Genomic DNA, 12,211 nt, shown 5'->3' with positions numbered 1-12,211 from the left:
AGGAGCCACTAATTCCTCTTCTTCAGTTTTAACTGGTGTCCTGTCCTTGTGGGCCAGACAGCACCACAGTCTATTTCCTCATTTTACAGGCTTGAGTAACAGACACTCCTCCAGTTCACAGGGAAGGGGAGTGGATCGGTTCTATAAATGGTTTTACCCCAAAGGAGCATGATGGGGATCTGCTGTAGAGTCAGACAGGGAACCCCCACAGCAGCAGCAGAAACCTACCTCTGTCAACCGCTTACTGATAGCGGTTCCTCACCCCTCACAGCGTGAAGCTGCGCACAGGCAGGGCAGGAGGAAAGACTCACACTAGATCTTTACCAAGAAAGAAGAAATCATCACTGAGATGTAGGCAGGCTCAGGTGCTGGAAAGCAGGGGTTTTGTCCGCTCGGGGCCTGGCACATCCTTGTTCTTGTGGGCTTCTGGGCAATGCCAGGAGCTGTTTGATCTTTGCAAAGGCCAATCCAACTCATCATAGTGACCACAGCAAATGGAGGACAACAGCCGAGTCCGGACCACCCGCGTACAGAGGACGAACATAATGCAGTTGGCACCTCCTTGGAACGTGTTACCAATTCCCTGCAAGGACAAGAAAGGAATTAACCACTGCCATTCCTACAGGGCCCCCCCCCCAGAGAAGAGCAAACATCTCAGACCAGCTCCAGTACTGCCCAACTGACGGTCAACAACTTCCACCTAAACGAGAAAGATAGATTCAGAAAAATCAGCCTTGCACCCGAAAGCAGACCAGACGGTTGTTGTGGGTTGCCGTGTCCACAGCCTGGTCTAGGGCAGGAGCAGGCTGAGCCCTGCTGAAGGCCAGGCACCCAGCATCTCTGGGCTGAGCCTGCTTTTCCCCCCAGCAGCCGGCGATGCCCGACGCTCCTATTGCAGTTATTCTCTGCAGCCACTAGATGCTGCTGAAATAGCTACTGCTGGGCATCCCAGGCAGCGCTTGCCAGTAGGGAGCAGATGCTCTGGCAACACGCATGTTATTTTTACCAGTAGGCGCTGCATCACGCCACAAGAAAGTGATATTAAGAGCAACAAAGCCTTATCTCCCTCCTCGATCCTCTTCTCATGCATTTCCTGGCAAATACTTACGTGCAGGACAACCAGGACTGAATTTTGCACTGCAGGGGAGTTACAGAGGGTCAGAATGAATCGCACAGTGCTCCAGATGCGGAGGATGATAAAGATGACAGGGATGAGAATCAGCTTCTTATCTGCTACGGAAGTCCGGGGCTGAAATGCAGGTGCTCTTGAGAGAATGGGGCGATACTCTGAGAGCGCTGCATGCTTCCATGGAGGGTGGGAGACAAAAAACACAAACAAAAAGCTACACACATTGGACATTTAGCTCCAGGGATTTTTTCCAAAGCAAACTACATTTTTGCATCTTGCGGGAAGTTACCAGGGACGCAGTTACGAGCACCAGCCTTCAGCCGCATTCTGCCCTTGCTTACACAAACATTCCTGCTGAAGCCAAGGAGTGGCAAATAAAGGCTATCCAGCCCTTATCAGAGTCCCACTAAAGCTTTATATTAACAAACATCGCTACATTGTTGCCAAGAAACCAGGTCATAACAACGTGAAAAAAAAGTGGTGCTCCACAAAATAGTTTTGCTGGGGCAGTGGCCTGGCCCCATTGGTGCTGGCTTTACCACTTTGTAAATGCATGGCTCAGGGTTTGGCCTCGGGACGGCCTCTTGGTAGATATATATATACAGGGAGAAGTCTGGCTCACCCTTCTCAAGCTATTCAAACTTTTGGCCTTCACCACAGCCACCAAGTTCCACAAGGAATTTGTGCCCATGTGAACCAGTCCTTCAGTATGTTTGCATAGAACCTGCCGCCCGATTTCTGACCACATACTGTCAGCAGTGGGCTTCCACAGATTTGGACAAGCCAGCAAACTCTCTCTATGCCAGCACATGTAGAAAAAAAAAAAAAAAATCAGGGATCTGTGCCCTGCATCAGGGTGGTTGGAAGTGTAAGGCCCATGAGACCTTCCTATGGTGGAAGCTACTGGATGCACTCGGATTCCTGGATGGGGAGAGCAGGTCAGCACAGCACACAGAGCAGCTGCTGGGATACACGGTGCTGAACACCAGGATGTTAATCATAGAATCATTTAGGTTGGAAAAGACCTTTAAGATCATCCAGTCCAACCATTAACCTACACTACCAAGTCCACACTAAACCAATCAAGGGTAGACTAGACTAAACCATGTCCCCAAGTGCCACATCTACCCATTTTTTGAATGCTTCCAGGGATGGGGACTCCACCACCTCTCTGGGCAGCCTGTTCCAATTCTTGACCACCCTTTCCGTAAAGAAATTTTTCCTAATTTCCAACCTAAACCTCCCCTGGCGCAGCTTGAGACCATTTCCTCTCGTCCTATCGCTAGCTACTTGGGAGAAGAGCCCAACCCCCACCTCACTACACCCTCCTGTCAGGGAGTTGTAGAGAGCGAACTTGTGTGGCTGAAGAGATTAAATCTCAGGATAGCTGACCTGCAGAGAACTATTCCTCCTACCATCAGGGCTACAGAGCACATACAACTTTGATGCATGCTATCCTCCTTCGCTCCAGTACTCCCAGTCCCGACACCTTCCTCCAGAACAGAGCTGTAGGACAGTACTTCCAGTACTTAAAGGGGGGGCTACAGGAAAGATGGGGAGAATCTTTTTAACAAAGCCTGTTGTGACAGGACAAGGAATAACGGATTTAAACTAAAGAAGAATAGATTTAGACTAGACATAAGAAAGAAATTTTTTACAATGAGGATGGTGAGGCACTGGCACAGGTTGCCCAGAGAGGCGGTGGAGGCCCCATCCCTGGAACCATCCCAGGCCAGGCTGGACGGGGCTCTGAGCACCCTGCTCTGGTTAAAGCTGTCCCTGGCACTGCAGGGGCTGGGCTGGATGGCCTCGAAAGGTCCCTTCCAGCCCAAAGCATTCCATGATTCTATGACAACACTGCACAGTGGCCTGGGTCAAACCCCACTGAGGGCTTTTGGTGCGGCTTCCCACCCACTCCCATGCAGTCTTTTCCATTTGGAAAGCCCCTAGGACACACCCTGCTTGTGTCCCCCACAACAGCTACTTCCGTAATTTCCCCTGCCCCTCAGACTGCAGGAGCCACTGCTGCAAAACCCACGCCAGCCACTAATGCAGCCCAACCCCAGCCCTGGTTGCCTGTTGCGCTTCCTTGGAAGTGGGAGACCTCCTGTCAGCGAAGAGGCTTAGTAAGCTGGCTGCCAGGCTTGGCAAAGTCCCTAGTGATGAGAAGAGAGGTGCTCCAGCCCAGAAGGCCCCGTGTGCTGCTGCTCAGCCCTCAGACCCCCATGCTGAGGACAGGGAGGACAGCCGCCTGCCCTCAGCGCTGGCTGTTCCTGCAGCTCAGGGCTGGGAGTGGGGAAGGGAGAGCAGGGCGTCCAGGAATCCCTGGCAGAGCAAGAGGGTAAGAGCCTGGCCAGGTCGGGGTCAGGTTTCCAGGCAGTCACACTGCTATCTTTGGCAGCTGCTGGAACACAGCGTCCTCTCTGATTTATGTCAGGTGATGGTGACAGGCACTAGCAAACCCTTCCCAACTCCCCTTTCCCAGGACCCTTAGGATTGCGTTGTTCTTCCAACTCATCGGGATCCTGCCCTAAACAGATTTGTGTCTATCCCTAACTACGACTGCCATAGCTGCACCACAGCAAGCAGGTTTGCAGTGGCAGTGTTTTCCAGAAGGACATCAATCCAGATGTGGGGCTTTTTTTCCCTAATAAAACTTAGGGAGGAAAAAAAAAAAGGAATCTCTGGACATAGTTCCTTCTGCTGCTCTCAATCTAGCTTTCTCTATTATGCAAATGTTGTCCTAGATGCCTGGATTCTGTGCGTTCACAAGGAACAGCAGCAAATCAGCCCCTGAATTCCAAAACCCTCCTAGGACAGGGTGTCTTCCTGTACTGTGTATGCGTATGGTGCCTAATGCTATAGTGCCCAGACTCCCAAATGGGGCTTTATGCTGCTAGTACGAAACAGGTATTCATAAACACAGACTATGATTAGAGATCCTAAAATGACTGAGGTTAGATATGTCCAGATGCCAAACTCAGGCTTGGCACAAGTGGAACTGCAGAAGACTGATGAAAGCTGAACTTTGTCCTTCACATCCTGTTTCAATTCTTACTCTAGGATTTACTTTTCACTCATGTACATCCCATAACACCTTAAGTTTTCAAAAGGCTTTTATGTTCTTCTTGTGCATTGCGCAATGATGCTGCAGGCTGCTCAATCAGGTGTGCTGCTTCTCCCAGTGGCGGGTGCGTTTCAGCGGTACATGAAGCAATTCCTGCCTGCGTAGCTGTTAAACGTGCAGCAAAACCTTCAGAGCGCGGGAGGATATAATCACATGGCAAGTCTGTAACCTAAGCTGAAAGCAGCAAAATACTCACCGCTCTATTAATGTGCTTCTTGATAAGAATGTAGAGCACCGGCAGAGTCACATAGGCCAGTATCTCCCAAACTTTTCCCGTTAATAACATCCACAAGACCCGATCCTCTGCATCCAAGTTGACCCAACACCAGCCCACAGAGACGTTGGAGGCATCATAGCCAATCTTCTTCAGAGCAACAGCAGCCACCGTAATGCCAAGGGGGACTCCCCAGCTGAGGAAAGAACGTGAAGAGCAAGGTTAAGCCAAGAACATGCTCAGTTTAGTCCTTCCACACCCCAGGGAAAATGGGTGACAGACCAAGGGATTCTTCACCAGACAGGAGGCCAATCCCTATTCCAGAACATCAACACTCCTGCATCAGGTCTAAAGGAAGTGACTGACAAACAGGTATATGACAGCATATGAATGTGGACTGCAAATCCTCATTGCTGTAGCTGGTAAGGACGTGTTTCTATATGAGGATCATGGCTTACATTGGAAAAGGCAGCTTTTAGTCTGGATGGCTGTAAAATATACCCTGAAAACTGCCAAAAATGTATGTAAATACAGATAGCCTTAGAAAGCAGAAGATGGCTAAAAACCTGAATGTATTATTTCCTCAGAATAACAAGGAGCCCCTCAAGGAACTTTGGGGATCCCCAGACCTGGAGGACAGATGCATAATGATGTGCCACACTCTGAACTGGCACCTGGCCCCGCACAGCAAGCGGTCAGGGTCCAGCGAGGTGAACAGGAGACATCCCATCTACTCCCATCCTCTCCTGGATACAGGAGAGGTCGAGGATTTGACAAGGCCAGGGTGTTGTACGATGTGACCATCCTGTAGGACCCAGCCACCCAAGAGCAAGCTGGCTGATCCACAGCTTTCAGAACACAAGCAACCACATCCCACATTCTGGTTCCTAAGTGACACTTGGCACAAAGGACCAGCACACAAAGAATCCACAATTTTATTCCATCAGTGGGTTTTTTGTTGGTTTTTAAATGGAGGTGCAGTCAATATTTTGGGAGCAAAAGGATCATTTCTGAAAGACAAAGGGCAAGTTTCTTCCCACAGAAAAGCACTGGCAGTAACAAAAAGCTAAGAAAGCAAAGAGGAGTCATATTCACATAATTTGGAGATGTGTTTTGACTTTGGCTTCTCTCTTGACAGCAGAGGCAAATACAGGGAAGCATTTAGAAGAAAAATAACTGTGGTGACACACACGAATTAAGTCACACAGCTTGGGCTGCCCACAAAAAACCATGAGCAAGAACTGAAAAATTCCAGGAGTCCAAATGTAAAAATACTCAGCCCCTTCCGGGGTGCTGTTAATACCCAGGACCTTACAGGCCCACCTAGCATGTGATGTACAACTCACAAATTACTCCACAACTGAAATACTGCCCTGCATCCAACTGAATGCATCACCCGCCCTTCCCACAGTCATCCTCAGAGAAAGGTTCTGTGGAGCCTTAAGAGGCACAAGGGACACTTCTTCAATAAATGACAAAAGCTTCAGTGAGTGCTCAGACTGAGCTTCCAGCATAACCCTCCTGGTCTCTCCAGATGCAGAGAAAACAAAGCCATTACTGTATTGCTCTCATTACCTTCTTGGTTCACACTCGTCTTTCACAGACAGCCTGCAGCAGCTGCAGAGAGCATGAAAAGGATCTTCCTCCTAAAATCTGTTTCACATGCATCAGGCTATTTAGGCAAACGCAGTTGCCTAGACCAGATTATCTGAAATTCCACAGCCCAACTGAAAAATCAGGGATAATCCCATGCTAGAAGATCTCAAAAATACCCAATTTCCTACTCTTAAATAATGTCTGGGTTCACTTACAAAACACATGTAAATATAATGCTGTAAAAAAATTCAGAGTCAACCTTTTAGCATGCCTAGAACATTTTGTTTCAATGTTCAGAACAGCCAGTGCTAATCCAAGCCAGTGTTGTTACTGAAGAACAGTTCTGCTGCAGGAAGCCCTCCCCGTGCTATGATCAGAGCAGGCTTTCCACAAACATTCCAAGCATCGCCACCACCATGAAAGTCACTACACAACTGAAGACTCATTTTGGTAAAAATGGTGATTTGCCTGAAAACAAGGATTACAGAAACAAAGACAGTCACATTTCAGTACACCTGGAGGAGCTGGCCACTAAGGTAAGGAGTTCAAGAGAACTGGCACTTCCTTAAAGAAACCATATTAAGGCACACAAGCACAAATGAGTCCAGCACCAAGGAAAATGAAGTGCATTACAAAACTAATTTGCCTAACTAATGATCTCCACAGTGACCTGAAACTGAAAGAGAATGATAGAAGATAAAACCAGGTCAAATCGCTAGGCATGGATGTAAAAGAGAATGGCGTAAGTACGTACAGACACAGGGAGAGAGGCCACAGTAAGAAACAACAGACCACTAGGCAAGGGACTTAAAAAAAACTTCAAATATCTAATTAGTAAAAGGAAGAATGTGGAAGAAAACCGCCACACATCAGGCAGTTCATTTTCACCGCAACAGTGTATTGGGATCGGATGGCTATTACAGCTCACAGCGAGGTCAAAGGATCACAAACTCAAAGTGAAGTTAGAAAGAATCTAGAAAGTAAGCAGACATTTCGGTGAACTTCAGCTCCGTTTTAGAAAACTGGAAAGGAGAACTGAGACTAGCGATTTCATTATTCTTAAGAACTCCTAAATGACAGATTCCCAAGGACTGAAAAGTACCAATGCTTTATACCCATCTAGAACAATGGAAGAACAGAAGAATCACAGCGTTATACACCGAGGCATATGTAAAGACTGGAATAAAAAGGATCCAAGATAACAGAGAGAGGCAGAAATTTTACTCTGAGCCCCAAAGCCAGTGCAATTATGCAGGCTGGGCCTCTCAAAAGCACGCTTGGATCTAAACGTGATCAATGGGGGAGAGAAGGGAAAGAAGGCTCCTCCTTGCATCTCTGTAAGAAGGCTGGCAGTCCCATCTCTAAGGCAGATACGGTACTTATTTCCCCCAGCAAGCTATTGATAAAAATACATCCAACCCAGCATAACTTCCCACATTACCACCAATGCTGCATTTATACAGGGTAGGACAAGGACCCTCAAACTATAGCAGCGTACAGCTCAAGTTGTGTCGGTTTTCCTGTCCTCGGTATGCCTGGGTCAGATTGCTTAATACCACATTTTGATTTACGCTGCACAGCTGCTTTTTTTTTTTTTTTTCCAGAGGCTCTTACAAGCAGGGAAAACTTGCAGTCACCTGCCTGCACAGGTTAGGCAAGGAGCCATCCTACCAGCAAGCCTGCAGGCGATTCCTTCTGGGGACAGGAATTTTTACTCTGCAAGAGAAAAAAAATCAGTCTTCTGGGTATACCAGGCATACACTGTAAGCAGAACTCCAGACCAAATCTGCTCCAATTTATTTTTTGTCCTTTTTTTTTTTTTTAACCCTCAAACATTAAACTGAGTTTGCAGTACCAAAGTACCAGCTTCCTGGTGCCAAGCGGAGACTCCTCCCAGAGAAGCGTGCAAGAATTTAAAAGCTGAGGCACCAGCACTCAGGGAGCTCACACTTCAGTTGGCTTGACCTACAAGCTTTTATAAACTACATGATAAAGCCACAGCAAATCTCAAGAGATCCCTGCACCTTACAGGCAACATTTAGGGACTTAAGTCCAGTTCTGAAATTTAGCACCGTCACAATCACGCACGAGGCAGTCCATCGAGGACTCGGACGTACCGTACAGCAGCACATGAAAGGATCCTCAAGTAGTCCATGGACATGCATGCTTATCTACATATATATGCATGGTTATAAACACGTATGTAAGCACACACACGTATATTGTATATATAAGCACACACATTCTTTCTTTTATATATATATAAAAAAGCATATATATGCTTACAGCCATCTGCATAGCCTGATTATGAAATGCAAATGCTTCAGAGGTTGACAGCAATTGCTATCAAAAGCAAAGCAAGAAACAAGCCCAAGGTGGGTTCTGGTCCATTCCTCACCCTGAGTTTGGCTCAACTACTCTCACAGCAAAGATGACATTACCCAACTAAATGATACTTGATATTTAGAAATCCAAACAAGTGAGGCAGCCTGGAAATTTACGCTCTGGATGCCAGAACTTACACCTTACAACTACATAAATATTTTCAAAGCTAACTGCAAGCTTGTTTTCAAAACTCATCTGAGCTCAACACAAGTTTAAAACCAAAACAGAGCCTGTAGCTCTCTAGGCTGGCAGCAGAATAGCTGGGGTGTGTTACCACATGAATCAATAAGGAACAAACCTGTTTGACAGGTTTCATCCAGTGTGACATCCTAATTTCCCTAAAAAGAAAATTTCAGGTACTGACTTCCAACATATATTTAGTCAGCTCCACTCAGCCAGAGAACAGTCTCTGGTTATACTCCACATTAAAAGAGTATTCATCTTGACAAACACTTGCCCCTTATGAGTAACTGCTTCTGAAGAATAGGAAACGTGTGACAACTCCCTCCTGCCTTGAACCCCTTCCAGAAGCGTGTCGCAGGATGACTTCACACAATGGTCGCTGCATGACTGCACTAGCAACCTATGAAGCAAGGAGCGAGAAAAGAAAAAGCCCAGGTTCTTGCCTAGACGAAAATACTGGCAACTCATCTTTAAATCCTTAAAACATCATCTGCCCTTTGCCACCTTTCCTTTTGCCCTAGACAGGTCTCCCTCACCTATCTTCTGCAATTAATGCACGGCCTAACTCTTTTCGTATCAGCTGCAGCAGTTCCTGTCTGCGTGGTACTAGAAGATTTTCGGCTAACAGCACCACAGCCAGCCAGCAAGATTTGGAAGCACTGAAAAGCGTGAGGGGGAAGCCACCTCCAAGCATCATGTCCAGAATTTGGTTTTATGATTGAGTTCTCGGGTAATGATAATAGCGCAGGGAAGGAAAGAAGGAAGATGTGTCATAAGGGGATGGGCAGAGAACAGGTCCTTACTTGTTTTCTCTGGCTTTTCATACAGATCATAAAGCAGTCAGAAGCTTTAAACGCTGGCTCTGCACAGAACGGGGGTCATTTACGAAGCAGAACCTGGCGACAGGTCTTCAGTGAAAGCTACCTATGCTGCCCTTTAAACCGAGCAAGCGGAGCTGATCGATACCAGGAACAGAAGGCAGCATTTGTACTGCGAAGACCTGAAAATAAACCTCGCAAAGTCACCCAGAGGAAGTTCAGTTTCAACACTCTCTTCCTCTGTCACAAGGTTAGAGCAATCTTTCAGGATTTTTAGTTTTAGAAGAGTGCACAGATTACAGCCAACATGATTTCAGCGACTCTGCCTGTTTCTTTCCGCGCTTTGTAGCCGATGAGGCCAAGCAGCATTAAACCAGGTAGAGAAGTTAAAGCACAGACAAAGGCCATACGAGTCATTAGCAGACAGGAAAATTACAAATAGGGCAGATTTGCATCGACTCTGATGTAGCCAGCATGCCCACAAAGAAGTCAGGCTCCTTTTTTCCGTTCCTTAAGCAACATGCAGCTCCTCACTGGCAACCTGTCCTCTCCGTAATTCTTGCAGTGAAACTCTGTTCACTTGGAATGAAACAACCTAACAGCCTCCACCATCTCCCTGCATCTTGTTTCAGCTCCACCAAGAAAGCCCGGTGCGCCCAGATGCACGTGCAGTCGCCTCAGGCTTCCTCACGTGCAGACCTTGCTGCCAAGCAGTAATTAGGGAGGGCAGGAATTGAAGTTCCTCCCTGATTTACACTTAGCCTTAATAACCTTTCTCTGGCCCACCTTTACCTGGACTCAACTCTAATTCATTCATCTCCCACATGATGCTGTTTGAAAAGAAAAAGGTGACAAATATTTGACCAAGAAACCAAAGAAAATTCAGTACTTGCCCTGATAGCTTTTTCTTCTCCCCCCCAACAGATCATTCCCCTTACAGTTTATTGCAAAAGCTTGGCAGAGGACTAAAGGATCACTGTTTTGCTCAGCGTGGAGGTAGCACATGATTCCACAAGCTTAAATTGCATAATGAAAGCTTTTACTAAACATGATGTGGAAAATCAGCTTGCTAAAGAGCAGAAACCGAGACATTAAGCGACACTGTGGTCTGGTTTGTCTCGCTTTCAACCAAACATGCCATAACAACCTTCCGAGTGCTTTCCTAGCAGTCGCCTCACTTGGAGGCTACGTTCTCCTCGGAGCACAGAATTACAGCAACCTGCCTAGGGAAAGGGGAAGGATCTACAGACCAGGCTGATGCTGGGAAGTCAGGGACCCGTGGAAACAGATCCCAAACGCAGGAGTTTTGGCAGCAGCAGACAGGTATTGCAAACTCAAGTTCCATGATATTATTTCTAGGACGTCCGAGCGGATTGCGGAGGGAAAGCAGAAGCCAGGATTTTCAGAGTCATTACCTCTCTTACAGATTTTTCTGCGTGACCTTAAGCAAATAATTTTTAACTTTTCCATGTCTCTGTTTCTTCACTTGGGAGGCGAGGGGGGAAATAAGCAGGGCTGTTAGGTAAGAGACAGCAAACCCCCTGTTTAAAAGGAACTTGAGAAGGGTACACTATCCTTAAGAGCAGAGCAGGTGACTCGAGCAGCCCTCCCAGCGCTTCGGCACAGAGCGGAGCACGCCGCACGCAGCGGCGGTGGCTCCTGGCCGCAGCGTGGGTGCCTGCGGGGTCCACACCTCGTGCCCCGACAGGAACAGTGGACGGCACCCACCTCACGACATGGAAGCAGCAGAGCAAGCCCGTGCCTGTGGGCGAGCCCCTCACAATGGTGATATAGAGGTACAGGGCAATGGCCATGGTCCAGAAGAAGGAGCTGGTGTTGGAGAAGGTGGACAGGGCACCCTGCAGCACGCAGTCCCACGAGGTCCTGTCGAAGTCCTGTAGCACCCCGTAGAAGTACGAAAGGGCCGAGAGGAGGTCCGCCAGCGACAGGTAGAGCAGGAGCTGGCGGGGACGGGTCCGCAGCTCCGGCCACAGGGCATGGGTGCCAACCAGGAGGCTGGAACCCAGGAAGGAAAGCACGCAGGAGACCAGCACGACGACCCGCTCCGAGGCGTACAGCTCCGTGGGGGGCAATGGCGTGGGCATGCCGGAGGCAGGGGGCAAGGACACCGGTCCCAGGAAGAGCCGGGCTGCAAAGCAGCGGCAGCAGGAGGGAGAGAAAGCCGGGAGGGGCGGCAAAGCCCCCGCTGCGCTGCGGGGCACAGCGGGACCGGGGGAGCCGCGGGAGCCGGAGCCGGCTCGGGAGCCCGGGGAGCGGCGGGGCAGCCCGGGGAGCCGGCTCGGGAGCCCGGGGAGCGGCGGGGCAGCCCGGGGAGCCGGCTCGGGAGCCCGGGGAGCCCGGCCCGCCCCCGCCCGTCATGTGAGCACCGGCCCCGGCCCAACGCCGGCACCGCCCCGGGCCGCTGCCCCGGGGAAATCCCTGCAGCCGGCTGGCACCGGGAGCCGCTCCCAGCAGGGCTTTGGAGCAAACCTGCTGCGTCCCCCGCCGGCCAGGAACAACCTTCTTTTGAACCGAGGAAACAAAAAAACCAAAACCACCCCGCCGTGATTGCCTGGTGCAATGTGACAGAAGGAACCGATTCAGAAATAAGCGCTTTTTTTTTTTTACCATCGTCTCCTAAAAGCCAGGCTTGGTACCGTTCTTCCCCAAGGAGCGCACGCAACTCTCCCACCCTCTTCCAAGACAGAGCTCTAGATAGAGAGATATGGAGAGATATATACACACCCCAAGATATATAC

At 48.9% G+C, this 12,211-nt stretch overlaps 1 protein-coding gene across 1 annotated transcript; it reads right to left on the bottom strand.

Moving 5' to 3' along the window:
• Positions 1–361: 361 nt before the first annotated feature.
• GPR157 (G protein-coupled receptor 157) lies at positions 362–11,557 on the bottom strand. Its single transcript, XM_075721690.1, has 4 exons — positions 11,181–11,557; positions 4,453–4,666; positions 1,109–1,303; positions 362–583 (listed from the first exon to the last, which is right to left on the bottom strand). The coding sequence occupies exons 1-4, from the start codon at positions 11,555–11,557 to the stop codon at positions 362–364; spliced, it is 1,008 nt and encodes a 335-aa protein (XP_075577805.1).
• Positions 11,558–12,211: the final 654 nt, after the last annotated feature.

The sequence above is a fragment of the Pelecanus crispus genome, chromosome 15 (genome assembly GCF_030463565.1).
Source record: "Pelecanus crispus isolate bPelCri1 chromosome 15, bPelCri1.pri, whole genome shotgun sequence".
Classification (NCBI taxonomy): Eukaryota; Metazoa; Chordata; class Aves; order Pelecaniformes; family Pelecanidae; genus Pelecanus; species Pelecanus crispus.
The sequence above is the reverse complement of the archived record's forward strand: the minus strand, read 5'-3'. Positions and strand labels throughout refer to the sequence as shown.